This window comes from Podarcis bocagei (assembly GCF_964188305.1).
Source record: "Podarcis bocagei genome assembly, chromosome: 15".
Lineage (NCBI taxonomy): Eukaryota > Metazoa > Chordata > Lepidosauria > Squamata > Lacertidae > Podarcis > Podarcis bocagei.
The window spans coordinates 2,173,165-2,196,216 of record NC_138141.1 but is presented as its reverse complement, the minus strand read 5'-3'; the positions used below and the strand labels follow the sequence as shown (position 1 = coordinate 2,196,216).

The 23,052-nt window shown below is 44.0% G+C and overlaps 1 protein-coding gene and 1 pseudogene across 3 annotated transcripts in view; one reads left to right on the top strand and one right to left on the bottom strand.

Moving 5' to 3' along the window:
* The window catches only part of LOC308573995 (tigger transposable element-derived protein 1 pseudogene), a 136,568-nt pseudogene that overhangs the window by 7,656 nt on the left and 105,860 nt on the right, over positions 1-23,052 (top strand). The gene's annotated exons all lie outside the window — the stretch shown is intronic.
* Positions 1-23,052, bottom strand: part of SLC39A14 (solute carrier family 39 member 14) — a 32,577-nt gene that overhangs the window by 6,809 nt on the left and 2,716 nt on the right. Inside the window, exons 2-8 of one of the 2 annotated variants that reach the window (XM_081171431.1) lie at positions 14,863-15,139; positions 13,312-13,498; positions 11,005-11,174; positions 6,605-6,727; positions 3,976-4,158; positions 3,143-3,350; positions 1,593-1,777 (exon numbers count right to left, since the gene is read on the bottom strand). In XM_081171431.1, coding sequence (XP_081027557.1) covers positions 1,593-1,777; positions 3,143-3,350; positions 3,976-4,158; positions 6,605-6,727; positions 11,005-11,174; positions 13,312-13,498; positions 14,863-15,129 — 1,323 coding nt within the window. In that variant the 5' untranslated portion in view covers positions 15,130-15,139. Of the gene's footprint in view, positions 1-1,592; positions 1,778-3,142; positions 3,351-3,975; positions 4,159-6,604; positions 6,728-8,401; positions 8,572-11,004; positions 11,175-13,311; positions 13,499-14,862; positions 15,140-23,052 lie in introns of both variants that reach the window. The other variant, XM_081171430.1, reaches the window with a different exon arrangement.

Sequence of the window (23,052 nt, the reverse complement as noted above, 5' to 3'; positions counted from 1 at the left end):
TCCCACCACTAGGTCTGCGTGCTGTTTGCTCCATTTGGTCTATGACATTTGGATGATCATCTTCATCAATTGATAGACTCCTACCTTCAGGAGCACTGTCTCCCTCCCCCACATTAGTCAGTTTAAAGCCCTCCTGATGAGGTTTCTGAGATTTTTGGCAAAAACATTCCTCCCAACCGTTGTGAGGTGCAGCCCATCGCTTGCCAGAAGTCCATCTTCAAGAAACTGCAGTCCGTGATCTAAGAATCCAAACGTTCCTGTTTACACCATTTGCGAAGCCAGCTGTTCACTTCCACTATTTTCCCCTCTCTCCCTGGGCCACGTTGTTCAACTGGGAGGACAGATGAGATGACAATTTGTGCCTTTAGTTGCTTCAATTTCCTGCCCAGAGCCTCGTAGTCTCTTTTGATCTTCTGGAGGCTATTGCTTGCAGTGTCATTGGTTCCCACATGAACCAAGAGGAAGGGGTATTTGTCAGTGGGTTTTATGATTCCTTGCAGTCGTTCAGTTACATCTTGGATCTTAGCCCCGGGGAGACAGCACACCTCCCGAGACATCTTGTCAGGCCCACAGATCACTGCTTCTGTTCCCCTCAGTAGGGAATCCCCTATCACCACTACACGCCTCCTCTTAGGTTTGGTCGGGGTTCTTCCGTGAGCTGTCCGTTCCAAGGTCGCCTGCACATTCCCTGAGGACTGACTTTGCTGATCGTCTAATCTGGTTTGAATTCAACCTAGCCACAAATTTAGCTGGATTGAGGCTCACCACCAACAAGATACAACTCTGCACTCTGGTAGTTTCAAAATTAGTCAGAGAGATGTATTACAGAAAATGTGGACACCCAGATGCCATTTAATTCCTAACACAGCTAGAGCTCCTATGCTTGTCTGCCTGCCATCTGAAGGGAAGCACACAACATGGGAATGTGAAATAGATACAGGTGACTCCCGACTTAGGCGGGTGTTACGATCCGGGAATAAGCGAAAATCACATAAATGCCCTCTCACGAAATAAAGAAGTAAAATAAAATAAAATAATAATAAAAAAAGGAAAGAGTAGGTATGGGAACTGGGACACCGCTTTTCCAGCCATTTTCCCATGGTGGGATTGTGCCGCTTTAGCCCCCTCCCAACTTCCCCTTCTATTTTGCCCACCCAGCTGAGGCCCCCTGAAGGCAGGGCAGCCCTTCACATGGGTCAGATAGGGCCAGATTTGATTACAACTCCCTCCCTGCCCCCCCACCACAAAGGCAGCTGAGGTTTGACCCACAGTATTCTAACTCAGCCAAGGGATCATGCCCCCTCTGTTAACAGCCCCTACCTGCATCAGCTAGCAAGGGCCTCCCTTCAGTATTGGGCACCTGCTAGGACTACAAAGTCTGCAGAGGAAGCATCTACCAGATGCTATGTGCAATGCCTCTATTTCTTTAATTATGGGATATAACAATGTTGTACAATGGTTAGACAAGGACTCACCAACTTTTTTGAAACTGCAGGCGCATTTGGTCCAACTGCGGTGGAAGACCACACAGTATTTGATCAGGGATGAATCAAGATTGCTTTGAACAGGAAAGTACCAAACTGAAGACTTACCATATCAGCCAATGCAATGTAGAGAAACATTCCACCAGCTAAAGCAAAGATCCAGTTGGCAGAGAAGTGGCTGCCCGCCAATATCCCAAAGGCTAGTCCCACATAGCAGCAGCAAGCAGAGATGAAGTTGAAGAACAGCGCTTGCTGGATGGACATTCCAGAATTCAGCAGAATGACAAAGTCACCTGCATGACCAAGGGCAATGGGAAGGAAGTGAAAAAGGAGAGATTGCTTCAGGTCAGTGGGATCAAAGTTTAATCAGATTCCTGTTCAATCAACAATAGCATTTTGCAAATCAAAAATATTTGTTTGATATACTTTCTCAGGTTTATGGTGATGCACAAAAGTGTTGGTTAAGCATTAAACCCTAATGACTCTATATACGATATACAGTTCAGACACCTCAAATTCACTAAAGCACTTCAACCACCTCCTTCAACTAGATCACCAGATAACCTTGGGGGGTAACTACCTGGAAGGCTTGCAAAGAGAGCTATAGTCTCCCAAGTCCCACTCAGTGCTTGCATGGCCAACAGAAGCATTGCTGACCACTCTAACAATCCTCCAAGCACCTGACTGGTCTGGTTTAATCCTCCTTTCAAGGGATCGGTTCACAGTGGGACACAAGTACATAAAACTAGTTTCTAGCAAAGCCTTCACAAACGTGGCCCATGCTGATGGGAGTGGCAGGTGCCAGGTGGGTGAAGGCTGTTCAAACACTACCATGAATTCCTTGTGGCCCACCAGAGAAAGGAGATGCCTGAAGGCCACATTCATTTTCTCTACACTTGGAGAAAATAACAAGGTTCCTGCAGTGTTGTGGTGAGTTAAGCCTGCTTCCCCATAGTATTCTGGCACATGGTTAATAGGAGCTCCAGCATCCTTTGACAACACACAGAATTTCACTGCGCCCTCCACCCAAATAATCTGCCCACAAAGCCATTTGTGCCTGAGGGTAGTGACTTGTTTCAACTAACCTTATTCTGAGACAAGTGTGGGCTTCCACTAGTGTGACTTGTTAACTGAATCTGGCCCACACTTCTGTATCTGTTGTTCCCCTGCCCCCTCTGACCCATCGGCTACAGATATTAAGCTACTAACTCACTGTTCAAGGGACTTCCCCCACCCAACACTAAATTAAGTGATTCCTGGGTCACAACCCTCAACAGCCCTACTCTGCAACCTCTTATTAATTTACTTCAGGTATTTATATCCTGTTTAATACTCAGAATAAGGTGTATTTAAAAAATACAAAGAATAAGAACAATTGAAAGTTATCCCAGAATCAGAAAGCGACCTTAAAATGCCACCTGAAGCAGGAAGGTCCTTGCCAAGAGCCTGACGTTCAGCCGGGAGGGGCCCTGTCCAAGGGAGTCCCACAGGGCTGGGCCCAGCCATCCCTCTGAAGCATGGGGAAAGTGCTCCCACTTGCACCTCTGTTTAGAAAAGGCTGTACACATGGTTTTGTCCTGTGGACATCAAGAGAATTTCCAGACACCACACTCCTGGCATTTGCTTCAGTCCTATCTCAGAGTTTGAGGAGCACATACCTAGCTCATGAGGAAATTCTTCACAGAGAATGGCCACAGAAGTGCTGATCCCCTGAAAGACGGACACAGTGAAGGAGGCACCAATGGCCAAGCCGTCAATGAAATTGTGGAGGCCATCACTCAGAGTGATCATCCAAGCCAAGGTGCCAATGTCAGAGTAGCGCACGCCCTTCAGCCAATAGCAAGTGCTTTGAGAAGCCTGGAGGTCCTGAAAAGGCAGCAGATCAGGGCTTGAAATTAAGAGTTCTCTCATCAACTCCTGCACTACAAGAGCACACTGGCATGGAGCCTGCATCATACAATGTGTACACACTGCCACCTAGTGCCTACAACTGGAGATACAAAAGCACACTGATGCTTTGGGAAATGTGGAGCAGAGCAAGGAATTTAAAGTAGCAATGTCCTAACCAACAAAACGTCAAATGAAAACAGACTTCCAATGTTGCCTCATCTCACCTCCCCACTCTACCCAAGCAAGCTGTTTGCCTGACAATTTTGTGGTATCAGGTTTGCTGATATTTTCCATGTTGTGCCAGTACATCAGTGCAAACCACCCACCTATGATTGTGCCAATATCCATCTGCTTCTGCAGAAATAAGTCATCAGACGTCAGGAGCTGTCACAGCACACTGCACACTGGTTATGAAAGCAGATGTTATGTCTGCATGGGCCAAAGGCAGACTCCCTCTACCCTTTCCCAACGAAAGCAGACTAAGATACATATGAGGTGCTTTACCTTGGATCAGTCTTCCCGTTAAGTCTATTTCTTGCAAACTAAGACAACTTATCTCCAGCAGGGCTGGCAGCAATACATTAGTAGTATAGGTAGGTACCTGAACAGACAAGGAGCCAACAATCTTCTCATCAACAGATGGATTCTTGCATTCCAGGTCACTATTCTTGTTAGGGATTATGTGATCCAAGTCACCATTCTGCAGTTTTTCAGTGACCCCCTCCTCTTGGTCTTTCTTGGAAGGAAGGGTCTCAGTGCTGTAGTGGCTGTGCCCATGATGACTCTGGGGGATACAAAGATGGAAGAACTGAAGGGGAGGGAGACAGACTTTCTGTTCCTCATCAGGCAATGGCGCTTCCACCTGCCTTGAACCCCCCACCCAGCCCTTCCCAGGCTATGACTTTGAGGACAGCAGCAGCAGCTGGGAAGAGAGGAGTTCAGGGATATTTTTAAAAAATAGTTTTATAAGTTGTGTGTCTTTGTTTCTCAGTCTGATCCTTTTAGATGGTCTTGTATGTTTTGTGGTATTTTATGCAATGTGAATTGCTGTTATTTTTATTGATTATAGATTGCTAATTCTTTATTGGAGTTGATAAGTGTGAACTGTTTAATTATTATTTGCTGGTGTTTAATTTTACTGTTTACTATAAGATTCTGATGCATGTTGAATGTTACTTTGTTTGCTGTACGTTATTAAAGTTATTGTGACTTTTATATTGGATCAGATTGTTACTATTAATGTTTGATGTTGTTGTGTTGGAAGCCACCCAGAATGGCTGGGGCAAGCCAGCCAGATCAGCCAGTAACCTTTCACCCCACACTGCTCCAACACAGCTCAGGGTATACTCCCCACTGTCAGCTGCTTCAGTTCCTCACATTAAATTTTACTGGCTTTTCACCAGTAAGGCACCACACACCACACTTCTTTATAATTCTTTAGTAACTTTCTGAATTCCACAACACTTATCTGCAAGTTTTATGATCTCACAGTTCACAGACACCACAATATAGTATTTTTAGGGTAGTTCACTGCTGACTTCTCTATCATGAAAAGCAACTCTCTGTGCCTACTGATTCATAAAAGAGCTTTCCATTTAGTATGTTAGCTATGTAGGCTATAAAAAGCCTTTTTTCAACTGGAATCAGTTGTATTAACTTTAATTTGCGTCTATATAGGAACCTTCCATGACATGACCCTGTTTATGAGATATGCTTTCTCATTGCAATATCCTTGTTGACTGTTCCATACATTATCAGTTAACATTAAAGCAGCTGAGCAAACTACCCTAACTCAAATGTTCTACAGTTGTTTTGAATCTACTATTATGGGCACCAAATGTTTGAAAGTCCAAGGACTGAACCGAAAGGCCTGGAAGACCACTGAACAAGGCTGCGTGCATGAGAAGGAAGTGAACAGGGCTTCGAACAGGGCTTCGGCAGGGCTGGAAAAAAACAGAAAAATAAAAAAAGAGAAGGAAGTGAACAGGAAGGGAAGTGGTTAGGAATTGGATTGTCTCTAAACTGTTTATAGTGTTTTATTTTACACTATCGTTTTGACAGACTTGAATGGTACTAAAAGGAAGCCTCTCTGGAATACCTTTGGAGGCTTTTGTAAAGATTGCTATTACTGCCATTAGCGAGGATGGCAGAGGGGTGCTATATATGCATTCTTTCAGAGCTCCGTTTGTCCTGGTGACTTACTATTTAACATTTAAAATTGGGCAAGCTTGCAAGTCCCTTGGAACTCTGTATCAGGCTTGATGTTAAACAAAGTACTGGGGGCAAGGGGAGGAGAAAAGGCTAGGCATTATGATGGCGCCACAAAGTCTGAAGGGTTTTTTTTAGCACTCTAAAGATGGAAAGGAAGAGCAGATGTAGTTGGAATAGCCTCAATAGATGCAAGACAGATTGCAGGATGGACTCTGGGCTTCTGAGACTAAGAAGCAGTAACATTTATTCTCCAATCTAGATCCCCTGAGAGCTAGAGATGAGAATCAGTGGATGATGGCAGGATGAGGCAGAAACTCTCACCTGACCTGGTTGCCGCTGCATACTGGGACAGAGAGAAGTGAGGTGCTGGCGAGCTCACATGGTGGCAGGAGCGCTCGATAGGCTCTTCTAGCACATGCGTATTGTGCTGACCTTGCTGTCTCTTGGCATCCAGCCATGATGCAGGCAACTGTAAGTTAGGTGAGTGCCGCTGCCTCACCCTGCTGCCTGCTATTGGTCAGAAGCAGAGAGAAGCATGGCATCCTACTAGTTTGGGTGTGGGTTCACATTATCTGCAAATGCTCTGGAGGAATCAGCATTGGCAAATAAGCTTCCCTGAAAAACAGCTGGCTGCAAACAGTGCCCTGAAATATGTAGCCGTGAGAGAGTACTGGATATATTCTGGCACACACATAGTGACAGCCAACAGGCCTGGCTGCTGCCCCACACAAAACCAGGGTACTCTCAAAAATGCATCGCCAAGTAGTTGGAGGTGCAGGGTTGGTACTGGATCCATCAAACTACCATCTTAAACTGCTGATTCTCTGGAAAGAATTCTGCTTCTAATATATTTAAAGGGAAAACTACTGTCTTATTTTCTTTAGCTTTCTGTCCCTCAAAATTATGACATTGTTATATCTGATGCCAAACAATATTCAAGTATTTGTTTAAAAGAAAAGTAATGGGAAATTTGCACCAGAAGTAGTTCTCATCAGCAAGTGTTTTGGTTCCTCCCTCACCGTGTCTTTCTGCTTGAGAAGCATCTTCAATATTTTCTCTGTGAAAAAGAACAAGTAAAAGCCCCCAAAGACAACAGCAGATTTGGAGACATAATCATCTTCCCGAGGATTGAATCCAAAGGCCTGTGGAGTAGGGGCAAAAAAAGGTAAGTGAAAAGTATACTTAAATAACAGCACATTTATGCAGTTTACATTGCCTCCCACCTGTTTCAATCTAAGAGAAGGCCTAAGAGGAAGTAAAAAGCTGCAGAGCACAGGAATTTATCACTTGACCTACAGAAGTATATCTTGATGGCAGCTGGCTGCTCCCTGAATTCACATTATGGCAGCAATAAACCTGTGTCGCAGCTGTGCCAAGTGAGATGTGGGTTCACACTGCTGAATACTTCTCCACAGGCACATGTTCCTTTCGTATAGAAACCATGTTTGACAGAAGTCAGCAAGGCCAGAAACTTGCTGTTTGATTGGCTAGTTTTCTATATGTGGTGCATTAAAAAAATGTAGTAGTATTCAGCCATGTAAATCCACATCCGCAAAGTGGTGCAACTCAGGCATAAGTTTTACCACTTCCTAAAGCAGAAGATCATCTGACCAGAGCTCATTTGTATGAGAAAAGAGGGATTCCACTATGACCCATTGATTCATTGACTTGCCTCCTAGGACTCAGACCTTCTTATAGTTTTTTCTTATTGTGTGAAGGCCACTTTCCCTCCCCTTTCTAGGTAAGATATGCTCCTTTGTCTCAAACACTTTCATTACAAAGGAAAACTTCCCAAGAACATGCCGTTGAATGTTGAAGTTAGTCAGGTATTTTATGAGGACGAAACGAGCACCACAAAGGCACCGTGCAACCACCAATGGCTTCTCACTTTCCTGTCTAGCTCCTAAACCATAACTAGACCCTCACACACAACTACCTTCTTCGACCATCACCCATCCCTTATTTTGGTTTAAGATTAGGATTAGCAGTCCTTTTCCGTTTTCCATTCTTCATGTTGTCCTTTCCTTCAGCCTCAGTTTCCTTAGGACAATGCAATCTGCTCTTCTCCTATTTTCCCCTCCCTTTATTCTGTTTTTACCTTGCTTGCTCTGCTCACCCTTCAATTCTCTGCCTCCCAGCTTGCAAGCCAGGGACCAGCACCCAGCTCTTTATATTGGCTATGGAAGCACTGTGAGGCTCCAAACCCCATGGCTTCCCCCACAGCTTCGTTTCTAGCCTGCCTCCCCCTGCATCGGATGGCACCACCCAGGAAGCAGCACTGAGGACAGCTGCAATCTCCACATGCTCCTGACAGCAGGTGTCATCTGTGCAGCCTTATGTGCTAGCACAGGAGCCTTGTCTTTAAAGGCATGAGATTGACAAAGACCTCTCAGCATGGGACTGTCATTATCTTAACTGGCCCTTGCTTTCAGACTGTTACAGTCAGGTGTGAGTTAGCTTCCAAGCCGTTTTTAACTTCTTCTGACATTGTAATACTGAAGCAGGTGTAGCCAGCTCAGTTTCCCTCCAGGCGCTGCTGCACTGCAATGTCCGTCAGCCCAGGCCAGCAGAGCCAACAGTCAGGGATAATGGGAGTTAGATTTCAACATTCTCTGGAGAGCAGCACGCTGGCTACCACTACTCTAAAGAGTGAAAACCCAAGGAAATGCCCCACTAAGTTTTTCAAGTGCCAAACAGTTCACAACTCATCCGAGACTAATACCACCAGCACAATATCACTTTTCTACTAGAATTCCTCTCACCACAGATGACACAAAAACAGCCACACAAGGAAGGCCAAGAGGCCCTAGTCATACCTCAGGAATGAGCTGGAAGAGGGCATTGGAGTAGAGAGTACCAATCGCCAGAGCTATGAAGTAGAGGAGCAGTCGCTTGTAAAAGGTCTTCTTCATGAAAGGCACCACACTGGCTCCAACCAGGGAGCAGAGGGAGATGACAGTCACACAGAGGAAACCATAACCCCAGACTGCGGTGTGAATGCCAGCCCCCGCCCCCCGTGAAATCACAGGTGGGATGAATGCCATGGAAGTCAGGACACAGGAATATGCAGAAATGAATTTAAATCACAGAGAGAGGAGAGAGGGTGGGAGGAGAGAGGAGACTTTCATTAGTGATTGATGTTTAATTGGATATGGCTTTAAGTATGCTGGGAGTACCTGGCGTGCTCTGGCTCTGGAACTCCAGCAAAGACAATTGTGCACCTCCAATAGGTGGTAGTTTCATCATGGGACAATGAGATATGGAGACCAGTCCCTTCACAAGCAAGGTGGAGACTTTCGCTTTCTATAGAGTGGGATCTCTCCATATCTCATGTATTCTGTAGACAGTCCTGCTACAAATGGCCTCTATAAATGCACATTAGTTTGTACATAAGTTTGTAATTCCATTCAAGCCGTCCCTAAGTGATGCTTCAGATCACAACTGTAAGACGTCCATACCATAGCTGACGAGAGCATTTAACGTCCCTAGCTCTCCAGACTGTTGGTGGGGCTGTCCAGTCACGTTTCCCCTCTTTTTTCTAGCACAGGGACAATGCCAGAGTTCCAGTGTCATGAAGAGCACCTGTTTTACTCTCAGCATCCTACACCCCCCACCATCATGGTCTGTTGCCTGGCCAGAGTGAACAGTTACTTGCCTGTACATATGATACGCATGTGGCCATACCTACCTAGCAGATGGGCACCTGTAGAATTACAGAGTCTCTGCTGCCCAACTACAGAAAGTCCCCAAAGTCCAACTAAGTGAGTGATGCAATTGCATACCAGTTGTACTTCCAGGGCAGGCAACTAACCATGGAGGTGAAGCATATACAGTAATTTCTGTTACAGTTTGATCACAAATATAGTTTTGTTTTCAAGCAACAATTTCCTTCCCCCTCATCAGATGCACAGTTTTGGAGCTGAAAATACCATAAATTCAAGAGGGAATACAGTACGTCATGCCTTGGACAGGCAGTAAATTAGCTATACAACATAGGAGCTTCAAAAATTCTGGATAGTATTGCTAAGATTTGCGACCTTAGCCTTTTTCAATAGAAGAAGCCAGTTGGTGAGGTGGCCAGGACAGACAGCAAAGGTGGTCCTGGGTTCAAAGGGTGGCTCTTTCATACCATGGACAAACCAATGTCTTAGTTCAGCCCACAATTTTAGAAGTTTGCGGAACTGCAAAAACTGTGCCCCAAATGTTCGCCACAATATGCAAAGTCAAAATGGAAGACAAAAACTGAGCAAGTGAAGGAGACAAGGGTTACAAACTCCAAAATCAGGAAGTAGAGTGTTCTTGTTTGTATTTAAGCAGCCCCAGAACATGCAATTCAAAGAAAATTATGTCAAGATTAAATCTGGCAAAGTCCAACACTGCTCAAGAAACCTCTTCTTTTGTTGTTGGTAAAATCAGATCAATTACTGAAAGAGAAGCCAAGAAAAAACATAAAAGATCTTTCTCCAGAATATTGGTGTTCCTTTGCAAAGCAGTCTCTGAAGCTGACAGCCACACTTTCCCCCCTACCTACTCTCATTCATCAGGCCAGTGAATGAACTTGACTACTGGAAGGACTCAGCCTACAGAAACAGCCCACACATAGATCCAGATTAATGTATACCTCTTCCTCTAGGTCACTCTAGGCAACATCTACTTTAGCTGGCTAGGTTTAGGTAAAGGGTACTATTTCCCATTGTTTCAGTGAAGTTGCCCTCACAACATTCCCAAAGAAATATTGTGCTAGTTAGCAGATATGACCAAAAAACCCAACATTCCTTTTCACACTTTTGCACAACTGAAGAAACCTCTCACTAAAAGCACAATCAACCCCTTTCCATCAATGGTGGAATGGAAGTCAAGAGGCAAAATCCTCCCAGCGCTGCCAACACCCACAAGGTGCACTTTAAAGTCACACTGCTGCTTTGGATGACTGTGAACGGCAAGAAACAAGGACTAGGAGAGTGGTGCTAAGCTTCTGCCCTTGAAATGAGGAAACATGGATTATGGCTCAAGAAAATCCCCAAGATGTGCTCTGAGCAAGCACAGAATTCATGTATGTGCCTACACAAGGACCATGCAGGAGAATTTGCTCTTTTTCTCTCAGCTGACCTTAGGAAGCTTCCTGATGCTCAGAGGAGAAAAGGTCATCCTCAAAAGGAATCCCTGGGCAGGGCAAGCTTCCCCCTCTCTAAACCAGGCATTCCCAACCTTCAGCCCTCCAGCTGTTTTGGACTACAGGTCCCATCATCCCTGACCACTAGTCCTGTTAGCTAGGGATCATGGGAGTTGTAGGCCAAAACATCTGGAGAGCCACAGGTTGGGGATGCCTGCTCTAAACTGTGAGCAGCCTATCAGCAGAGAACTTAGTGACAGGAAAAGTAGATTGTGACTCAATCCATGTGTCTGTGTCTTACTGCACCTCTGGGATCAGCTGGAACAGTGCGTTAGAGAACAATGTCCCGATGGAGAGCGCGATGAAATACGTTAGGATTCGGGCGAAAAAGACCTTCTTGGTGCAGGGCACGATGAAGACGCCAAGTAGGGAGGCCAGGTTAATCAGTGAAACACTGAGAAATCCAAAGCCCCAGACTGTGAAACAAATAGAAAGGAGGGCCAGTTTACCCAAATAATTGAAAACAAGAAGGGGCCTCTATAGAAAGCCAAAGCTGGGAAGGCTGAAGTTGATCTCACTGGAAATAAGGTTTTATTGCAATTCTCTAGGAGTTTAAGATGTACAGCACCAGGATAGCCAGAAGACAGAAGCGCAGCCTCTGAGTTCTTCTCAAACTTGGTACTGAGAGCTATACTCAATACCAACTCAATATCAGGATCTATTAAGAAACTGAAAACATGATGTAGAGGCAGCAGGAATTGTGATTTAGGATTTCAGGTAGCTTAAAAATATTACAATTTGATACAAAACAAGGTTCATAAGACAAAAACTGAACAGAGTATGCTGCCATTCAGGTTACATCAGTGAGGAATTTGCTTAGATTACCCAGGATGTTGCCAGTTGAAACTTGCCATCGCTCACTGACTGGCAAAAAGAGATTTAGATTAACCATTTTTAAAGCTCCTTAGATAAAACGTGTACAATCTATGTTGCTCATTAACTGCAGACCCAAATTTTCTGGCTTCAGGCAACGTCTGTGAACAACACGAAGAAAGCTGAAAAGAATAATCATATTACATTAATCTCTCTTCCTTATTTCTGGAATGTCAACAATAGACTCTTTAGGGTCATTTTTGACCTCCTTTTGTGTGTATACATCTACGAGGTTACTCAAAATCTGTGACAGGCCATATCTGGAAGGTTTGTGCGCCAGATCCCAGCAAGGGAGATGATCTTGAGGCAGGTGAAGCTTTCTTATAATGTTCTTCATGGACGGCTTTGAGAGGGTCTGAGGCATCCAGCTCTTTTCCTCTTCTAACCAGAGTGTAGAATTACTTCCCCAATCCACAGATCCTTATATGCAGCAGCAGTTTGCATGTAAACAACTGAATGTGTGGATTTCTGCATATTTGCCTGTGAGACACATTGCCAGTGCTGGGCTGAGGAGCCACAGCAGGCAGAGGAAGTGTAGAAGGAACCCCTCCTCCCAAATTCAAAAGGTCTGTGAAATAAAAGTGGAAACTTAACAGTGAAAATGTATGCACTAAGCAAATCCCTTTTTCAAACAAACACACACATACATATTTAAAGTACACTGTTTCTTATCCTGTTGCCTTTTTGTTTAATATTCCTGTAACATCTCAATGATGACTCATACCCATCTTAAGATCTACAAAAGCAGTTGTAATCACTGGCTCTTCTGCAGATACCCACCAGCAGGGACAACCTCTTATTTATATACTGAGCTTTTTCTTCTCAATAGATAGTATTTCCAAGTTCTCTATTTTGTCATACAGTGCAATCCTGTATGTGTCTACTCAGAAGTAACTCCACTGAGTTTAAAGGGACTTATTCTCAGGTAAGCAAGTATAGTACCTGGTGGTTGGCATAGTTCCTTAACTAGGGGAAAGTGTGTTATATATGGTTCATATTAATTGTGGACCCACATTTCCTGTCCACAAACAGGAAGATCTGTGAATTCACAAATTTGTGAATGACAGGAGTAAAATTGAGAGTCAGCCTATAGGCTGTTCCATTGTGTGTAAAGGTGTAAACACCATGGGTGGTATCAAGCTAAGTTCTACTTAGAATATCCACTAAAATTAATAGATCTAAGTTAGTCATACCCGTTAACTTCAATAGGTCTGCTCTGAGCACAACCAACACTGAATAAAACCTCATGCTTTCTTCTCCACAGCCTAAACAATTTTGTCTTTCATTGAGAGCAATACCTGCACTTCCAAAGGCCCACTTTCACCTGTAAGTATGCAGCAGCCAGCATATGCATGGAGCTGCCTTGACAGCACTGACAGCTCAATCTGGAGCACAATGAAATCATACCAGGGGGGTGGATTTTAGATCAACTGACTTTTCCTAGGCAAGGACACAACAAGGGTAGGGTGTATGGAGCATTATGTCAACCTGTACCTGGAAAAGGAAATCCCATTAAGAACAACTGCTTACAGTTCTGGTTGGCATTCCATTTCTACAGCAACTTGCAGGAGTACAAGGATGGTCAGGATTTGAAGGCATTTCTCAGGAAGCTTTTGCTTTAAAAGACTAGCTGTTAAACTTTTGCTAGCCTAGCTGGCTGGCTTATAACTGCACACACACCTTCTGAGGAACTGGGCTTCCCCTCCTCTGTCCTCTCATCTTCCTCATTTTCCAGGTTCTCAGACGTGCATGCCCTTGACTCCAGCTGCTGCAGGATGGTTGGGCAGAACTCTCGGAATTCACTCTTGCCAAGGCTGGAGTCTTCACTCAGATTGTGGGTTGAAAAGAGCTCTGAGGAACTGAAGCACTAAAGGACAGAGAGCAAGGCGTGGTGAAAATCCCAGAGTTGTGCCTTTTGTTAGCATTCACACCCTGAAGGCTTCCCAGTGAGCTTTACTGACCCACACTTGCTGAAGACCACAAATTATGCACTGCCTCCTGTCACCATTTTAGCTCCCTTTGGCTCCTGCTCTCCCTGAACTGTTTTTATTCAAGCTGGTGAGTATAAAAACATAGCAGTTTTATGATACTTGAGGGCAGGGACACGTTTGTATAGATTTTATATAACCATTCCAGGAGGCTTTTCAGCTGGAGGGTAGGGTGAATATGTCTTAATACTACTAAAACTGCAATACACACAGAGTATTTTTCCATGTATAACATGACCCCATGTATAAGATGACCCCTACTTTTGGGAGCCCAAAATTAAGAAATCAGTTTGTTCAAGTTGTTCTGCTTTTTGGGGAAATTGCTTTTTTGGAGGGGCGATACCCCGCATCTCGGCACAGCCTCGCCTCGTCTCACCTCTCCAGCCTGCATCTGGCTTTGCCTCGCCTCAGCAGGTGAGAGCTGGTGGCACTGCGGCCAAGCTCCCTCCTCACCTCTCCAGCCAGCGCCCTGAATACAGCGCACTCCACTCAGGAGATGCCAGGAGCCGCCAGCTGACCCAAGACTTAAGATATAAATCTGTGTATAAGATGACCTCCAATTTTTGACTGAAAAATGGGGGGGGGGGAGACATCATTTTGTACACGGAAAAATATGGTATACACACCCACACCCCCTTCATCCAATGATCTCAGGGAAGTCCACGAGATAAAAATACAAGATAAAAGCACAAATAAATAATAATAATAATAATTTTAAATATTTCTAAGATAGCAACTGCAACGAATAATAAAGTAATATGGGTACTACTGCTACTAAACCATAATTGGGTGCTGATTTTGACCATTAACACTCTAAATGGTCCAGACCTGGGCATGTCATAGACCATCTTTCTCTATATAAACCTACCTATAACAGGGAGACCCTGCCCCTCCTCCACTAAAAAGAAGCAAGGAGGGTAGTGATGCTGAACAGGGCCTTCTCAGGGGCAGCACCAACATTACAGAACTTGCTCCCCAGAGAGGTTCATCTTTTTTGCCTCTTCTCTGTTAACTTTTAGGTGTCAGTTCAAGACAGTTTTATTTCAGAAAGCTTTCAAGATCAATTGAGTGGACTTAATTAAAGGTGCCCCACTATAGACCCTTTAGGTTTTATCATTTTTATATTTTTCAGTGGAATGCATTTATAACAGCCAGGTTTTTAGCATTGGTAGGGTGATTTGTGGACCCACTCACTACCTTCAAAAGCAGGACAGAAATAGCTTATATAAATACAATACATTACCCAGGAGATGTTTCTACGCTGCTGCTCTGTGCGACTAACATTGTTCCTTCCAACTCCCACATCAAGGCGATTCAACAGGGACTTGAGCTGCTGCAAAGTGAGCTTGTCATGTTTGCCATACCGGAGGAAGAGGTCTTGCAGGAAGGAATCTGCTGTGATAGAAGTCTGTGGCAAGGCTCCTGAGCTGGCCCACACAGAGCATGCAAAACCCAGCAGGCAAAGCTGTAGGGGCAAGACACATTTCCAAGGACCCACATTCCAAAACATGGCAAAAATCCTGAAAAGAGAGACACGTGCACTTGGATCAGTACGTATCAGTCAGTGCAATACACAAGCCAATTCCAGCCACACTAATCTCTTATCTCCTGCTACCAAATTAATAATTAGACCTCCTAATTGCAAGCAACCCAGTTCCAGCAAATCCTACTTGCAACAACTATCAAGTCCCCTTGATTATAGAGTGCCAGGATCATGCAGACTGCGGACCAATCTTAACCCAAACCTTCATTTGGAGACTCATATCTTAATTTTTACCACATATTTGTTTCAACCCATCTTAGACCCCTTGCAGTGCATCCCAGAACGCCAGATGAAGACCAATGAGCTAGATGGACCATGTTCTAATTCAGCAAAGTGCAGCTTCGTATATCCTCTGAATGGTCAAGGCATTAGAAATGAGCAAAAAGAGAAATAGTGTCACGGAATTTCACTTAGAGGAAGCAACACAAAACTGGATACAAAACTTCTTAACAGGACACCATCTAATGAGATGAATCAAATGCTAAATTCATGAGATGTGTGTGTCTGTTGGAATTTTGTGCGCTTTGCAAAACACACTGCCTCTGAACTAGAGAAGAATAATATTTCCACACCCATTCACTAGGCTCATGGCCATATTGAACATATCTGCTGAGATGCAGCAGACTTTAGTCTCCTGGAGTCTGACCCAGAGCATCATTGTACCACAGCCAGACAGATTGTGGTCAAAGCTATCCCTAAAGTGGCAAGGCCCACCAGGACTGATCTCGCCACCAGGGAGACCTCATCTTCCCCCGCAGCACAGCAAGACAGGCAAGGAAGGGGTTACGAGTCACCTCTCCCAACACAATCCTGAAAAACTGAGCAAGGGCTCCCACTCCCTGTGCTGTGGCACAACATTCACTGCTTTCTTATTAAAAGGGGATAGACATTCTCATAGTCTTAAGAGCTTAGTTCAACTCCAAGATCTTTGTTTCACAAAAGTGTCAGGAATTCCTTAAGAAATGAAGTCAGCTGGGGGGTTTGGGAGGAGTTAAGTTCTTCGTACAAACAAGACCTTAGGTGGAATGATGGGTCAGTTCCAGATTCCAGATTCCTGTATTCCTAAATTGCCTCTGGCCATTTTCTTTTTTCTAGGCAAGGTGGCTGAACCTAGTGAAGCATTTCGGAATACACTGTTAGCTCCATACAACATAATATACGGTAACCAATAACAATATGATATGCTCCTCTTTTCTGTAGCTCCAAGAGGAGGACCAAATTCCAAAGGAGGCTACAATACCAAGCGAGAGGCTTGGGTTAAAGCCGCATTCTATTCTTGGCTCTTCCTCAGACTGTTTGCACCACAGATACACTGGCAGGTTTTGCAGTGAGTGCATGAAGTATGAATGGGGAGACCTGCTTTCCCAAATGTTCAGTGGAAACATATTAAGAAACTGTTATAATAATTTTAAGGTTTTATACACACACACACACACACACACACACACACACACACACACCACATGTCTGAAAACAATTCAGGAAAAAGCCCTGAAACCATTTTGTCTCTCCCAAACTGACTTCAAATGGCTTCCCCCCACCGCCAGCCCCAAAGAGCAGGTCAAAAGGAACCTGAAGCCTCCAGAGCCCAGAGGGAACTCCCGCCGTGCTCCAGAGGCTTCGGGTTGTCTTCACTGAAGTCTGGAGAGCGAGAGGGGTCAGTGCGCACTGACGCCTCTCGCTCTCCAGGCTTCCAAGGTAGCCGCCTGAAGCCTCCAGAGTGCAGCAGGAACTCCCGCTGTGCTCCGGAGGCTTTGGGTGAATGCACCTTGAACGCACCTTGTTTTAGAGGGGGAGAACAAGGAAAAAAAATTTTTCCCTGTTCTCCCCCTCCTATGGTCCGGTGCGTCCTATAGAGCGAAAAAATATTGTATTCTGGTCCCAAGTTGTTTAGGGCTTTAAATATCAGCAACAAAACCTTAAACTTGGCTCAGTAGCTGATGATTATAACAATGGAAGGATAAGAAAAATTCTCAGCCAGTGTGAACGAGTGGTCTGTCTCCATACTTTCAAAAGCTAAACTAGATTTTCTTTTAATTCCAATATTTGACCAGAAACAGAATCACACACAGAATCCTGCCACGCTGTCGATGGGAAGCCAGCTCAGATTTATGGGGGAGGGACCATGGATCAGCAGTACAGCACCTGCCTTGCATGCAGGAAGCCCCCGATTCAATCCCAGGCACCCCCAGTTAAAAAAACAGGCATATCAGGTTATGGGAAGGATCTCTGCTGCCAATCAAAATAAGCAAAACTGGGCTAGATCAATAACTAGGCAGATCTGGTAAAAGGTATCTTCCTCTGCTACTATATTCGTTTGGACTGATATTTTCTCCTCTCTCAATGGAATGGGATTTGGCTGTGAGCAGGTCTACAGTTTAAAATTTTGGAGTGGAGATAGCAGCCTTTGAAGGATAACACTGCAGAGGTGGTGGGGTGCTGGAGAGGCGTGTGCAGGCAACTCCCCACTGAGGGGGAGGCATTGTTCTGAGGCCCTGCATGCATCAGCAGGACAAGCTTAAACCCACCCCACCCACCCCCTTGTGGTGCCAAAAACAGCACATGCATGCCAATCATGCGCAAATGGGGAGTTGCCTGGACTTGAGAATCACTACTCTAGGAAGACAGAGAAAGAGACAACTGGATGAGAGGATTAATTGATAGGTGCGTAGAGAGACAATTAGTGGATAGTCAGGGCACTCACCAACACTGCATCTAAGTGAAGACCAGTGCTATAGTAAACAAGTTAGTTATTTCAACAGAACAGGGATTTTTCAAGAACTTCCATCTTTTTCCAGCTGCGCTCATATAAACTCTGGTATTGTATGATATACAGTTACTCTTGTTTCTCTGCTGTATAGCATGCAATTGTTCAAATTATTATGGGCCACCCGGCAGGAATAATTGGCATGATAGACCTAACCTCCAGTGGGAGGGTTCGATTAAATGACCTTCCAATTCCTTCCAGCTGTACAATTATCTCATTAGGATACTTGCTGGTTCTGAGGAAATGACAGGCAGATTCTCACCCTAGTCACCAACTCAAGATTCCCATTAGCTCAGCTATCTTTAACATTAACTTGAATAGAACCAAAATGTCTTCTTAGCAAGGAATGCACTTCAGTGTCTTTTTTTAAAAAAATAACACCACATCCTTGCCAATCAACACCCCATTTCAAATCCTTAAGACTCATCCTTTGAAGGAATTTGAAAGAGACATGAAGTACATTTACCAGCTGCTAGTGAAAATGTAAATGTCTTGCTGATCTGGGGTGGTGTGATATTTGGTCATTTACATTGTAAGCCCTCTAGGGCAGGACCATATCTTTTTACCTTGCATTATATGGTGAAGAGCCTTGTATGTCTATAGTGCTGCATAAGTGAAAAATCGCAAGCTGTGCTCTCAGTGGCACACAAGTCATTATCCCACTAGAACTATATTTAAATAAAAAAGGCCAATCCAAGAGGGGCACACAAGTGGCACACAAAATACGTTCTCTCTTCTTCCTGTCAACCTTTCAACAATATGCAACTTTCAGAATGTACAGCACACTGAAATGGTAGAAGTGTGTATTGATACACACAGGCCATAGACAGAGGATGTGGAAAACAACTATCCTCTTACAAGTAGAGAAACAACCAGTTATTTGCTGCCCTTATGGCAGACACTGTGCTAAAGACCTCAGCTACTAGCACCTTTAAGGGGACACTTTAATTGGTCAAGTGCAGATTAGGCCCTATCAGATCAGGCAGTCCAGAGACCAGGAACACGCCTGATACAAGTTCCAAAGTCCACAAGAAAACGCAGCACCAACTGGATACACGCATGCATGTGCATATTAACAAGGAAGGAAGACAGGAGGTCTCTTGCATAACAACTGGGCAAAATCCTGCCCCATAGCTTTGGCTCAGGTCCAAAACCTAGGAAATGACATTGTCAAGTACAGTCACAAGGCACACTATCCAAACCATTTTTATCACTGTTATAGCAATAACTTTTGCATGGGGGCTACAGCATCAGAGGAGTGCAAATAGATGGCCACGTGGCAGCCTAACCTAGATTGCCACAAGATTAAATTAGGGTCAAATTGCTCCAGACAATTATGTACACAGAAGGATGACGTACTTTTGTGATCCATCAAACTTTATAACTCACTTTTAAACAGATTTTATGAATAAACATTCACATTTAGGAAATATATAAGCCATATTTTAAAATGTCAAAGAAGTGAACAAAATGTAGCCACAAATGCGTATAAAAACAGTATAAAACACGCAAAACACCAGAGCCCTTTCCTTCAATGGAAATTTGCAGGCTTATACCTGTGCACCTTTTCAGTCAGACACTATATCAATTTTTTTCAAGGGGAGCCAAATCTACTTCACAGCTTCATAAAACCTACCCATGATGTCATAACCTCATATCAAGGTTCACCATACAATAATAAAAATATGGCCTTTTAAATGTTTTGTGGGATGGGGGTTTACACTAACAGTAAAAAGAAGAATACAGTCCTTCACCTCCTTTTCCTGACATACTACAGGTAGCATACCTGAAATGTGCCAAAGACCCTCAAAATTGCCCAGGTGGTCATTTTTTTAAAATTCCTAGAGTTGGTTAGAATAGCAGACTCCATATCATGATGCTTTCTGTGAGGTATCCTAACCAGCACTCCCCATCTCTGCATTGCTGTCTGGCAGCCATCTCCATCCCAATTCTCACCACCTAGACTAGAGTGCTCCCCCCCCCCCAGTGGTGAAGTCAATTGTGATCAACCCAATCAAAGAGCATAGAACATGGCATCATGCCTGTAGACTTTGCCCGCCCCCCCTTCAACCAACTCCAAAAGCTACCGAAAGTGTCAATGTTGTTGTATAAGCTTGCCTAGTATTGGATTAGCTACATCCATATTCTAGTTTGGTGTTTTATTTCCCATCTGAATGTGGCTTACTGTTTCTCCACCTTTCCCTTTCTTTTAATAGTCTGTTTAACTACACTGCTGTACGGGATTTCTGGACTGGGCTGCTTGCTGAACACACTCAAGGGTGGATTGCTTGAGCTAAGCTGCTGGGTTAAAGCACCTGGGTGGTCGGGAGAGGTGGCAGGCCAAAGTTGCCAGGCAGAAGACTTGGAATTCAGCCCTACTCCCAAGTAGATCACCATGAAGCAGTGGAAATCCTATACTCTTTGCCCTGAGGGACAAATAAGCAGCTGGTGGCAAGAGGAGTGTAGCACAACAGTGCACCTGTTGCCAGTGGGGTACTTTCCTGGGTTGGCACTGGAACAAGGTGTTGCCGTCTGTCACAGCTGTGCACAGGCACCTGCACAAATTCAGAGTTTATAAAGGTGTTTTTTAACAACCAGAGCTTAAAATTCCATGAGAAGGAAGAGATAAAACTGAAATGAGAAGTGCTGACCTTGGATAAAGGGTCAATAGCATTCTGTGCACTTCAAGGTCAAGTGTCGCTATAACAATGTAATATTAGAAGATCAGCTCTGGCCCTCTCCCCAGATTACAGCCGTTTAAGACCCAGGAAAGCTACAGTAAAGCAGTTCAATGTGAAATGATCACTGCATTAGGAAGGCTAAAAACTTTCTACCACTATCATGTCACGGTTGCTACAAGAGACACCAAAGGTGTGAAAATAATATTTGACATTTGTACAGCACTTCAAGTGTTTAAAAAACTGCATACATTATCTTATTTATTTAAACTATTTCTATCCCACTTTCCTATTTAAAAATGCTCAGCGCACTCCTTACAACCACCCTATAAGGATCATAAGAAAGGAGTATTTATATAAGAACTCCTGACACAACCTCTGATAAGCATAAAAGGAGGCAATGTTTCATTAAGCATTTTCGTTTTACTTTGCCACTAGCAATTAAGTAAGAAAGCAACAGACCTTAACAATTTAGCTAGATGAGTCTCTCCCGATTCTTCACAACACACAGAAGAATTTCCTGTCCACACACTGAAATGAGTTATTCATGATGCATTCACGAAGTTAAGACTAAGCTGCTAATAAGCATCACCCCCTTCACACCACTTGCTTTGCCAAGAAGCTGCCATCAGCAACTCAGCATCAGGCCCCATCAAGTCACAAGGCTTCCTCTACTGAACCCTGTCCCACCCAATAAACTACTCTGCATTGCATCATCCAGACACTTAAGTGAGACACCACAGAGACCATCAGATGACAGAATGGAGAATTCAGCTGAGGCAATATCACAATTTTGTATACATCCTTCCATTAACCTAAAGCCACAGAAGAGACACTTCACTCTCCAAAATGGTTTGACTTTACCCTTGAAGATGCACTCTTCCGTTGTCTCCTGAGACAGATGGATCTAACAACCAGTAGAATACAGATGTTTAGCAAAATATTTGGCATGATATGGATGAAAAATTCCATAGTATACATTTAGCATATTATGACTGCCTATAAAAGGTGCTGCTAAACTTCTGTGTTCTAGTTACAGAAAACCGGCACTACTTATACTTCTCCTTAATTAGGGAAAAGACAAAAGAGTTTCATTTTTTGGCAATAATAAAATCACATAGAAAGTTAAAAAGTATATGGGTATTTTGTTTCATTTTGAAATTGTCACACAATTTTCTTTGTCTGTTGCACGTATATGAACCAGACTTCCAAACAATCTAAACAGCATCTATGTTGAATGTGCATTTACAGTGATACCTCGGGTTAAGTACTTAATTCGTTCCAGAGGTCCGTTCTTAACCTGAAACTGTTCTTAACCTGAAGCATCACTTTAGCTAATGGGGCCTCCTACTGCCGCCGGAGCCCGATTTCTGTCCTTATCCTGAAGCAAAGTTCTTAACCTGAAGCACTATTTCTGGGTTAGCGGGGTGTGTAACCTGAAGCGTATGTAACCAGAAGCGTATGTAACCTGAAGCGTTTGTAACCCGATGTACCACTGCACTGACTTACAGTATTATTTTGGGGAGTCCTGCTGGCCACATGACCCGGATTATTTGGGGAGTCCTGCTGGCCACATGACCCGGATTATTACAGTATTATTTATTAGGGAGCGGGTGGCACTATGGTCTAAACCACTGAGCCACTTGGGCTTGCCAATCAGAAAGTTGGTGGTTTGAATCTGTACGACGAGGTGAGCTCCTGTTGCTTTGTCCCAGTTCCTGCCAACGTAGCAGTTCAAAAGTACACTAGTGCAAGTAGATAAACAGGTCCCACTGCAGCAGAAAGGTAAACGGCATTTCTGTGCGCTCTGGCACTCATCATAGTGACCTGTTGTGCCAGAAGTGGTTTAGTCATGCTGGCTACATGACCTGGAAAGCTGTCTGCGGGCAAACACTGGCTCCCTTGGCCTGAAGCGAGATGAGCACTGCACCCCATAGTTGCCGATGACTGGACTTAACTGTCCATTTAACTTTATTTACCTTTTATTATTTGATTTTGATTTATTATTTTGATTCAGGACATTGTTGCTCTATGTTTTGAAATGTAGAAACACTTGACACTGTGTGCTTTAAACATTTTAATAAATAAAATATGGGAAAGGTAAGGTGAATCAAAACTAGCTTCTGCAGAGGACTCCTTTCCCTGTACTATTTGTATCTGCTTCTACAAGTGACTTTCCCCTCCCCTTCAAAGCTGAAAAGTACTTTTGCCCTAGCAAAAATGCTTTTGGAGTCATGAACAGCTGCAGTGGAGCAGTTTGCAGCAGAGAAACATTGGATGAGGAATGCTTCTGCCATGCTTCTCTCCTCTAAAACCCATTTTTCCAAAGCTGCTTTTATTGTGTAATGTGCAGTTAGCCGCTAACACATGCATTACCAACACAGTGCCCTCAGAGGCCTTCCCTTGTGTTTTGCAGCATCTCATTTCTGCCCCCTCCTCCTCAAA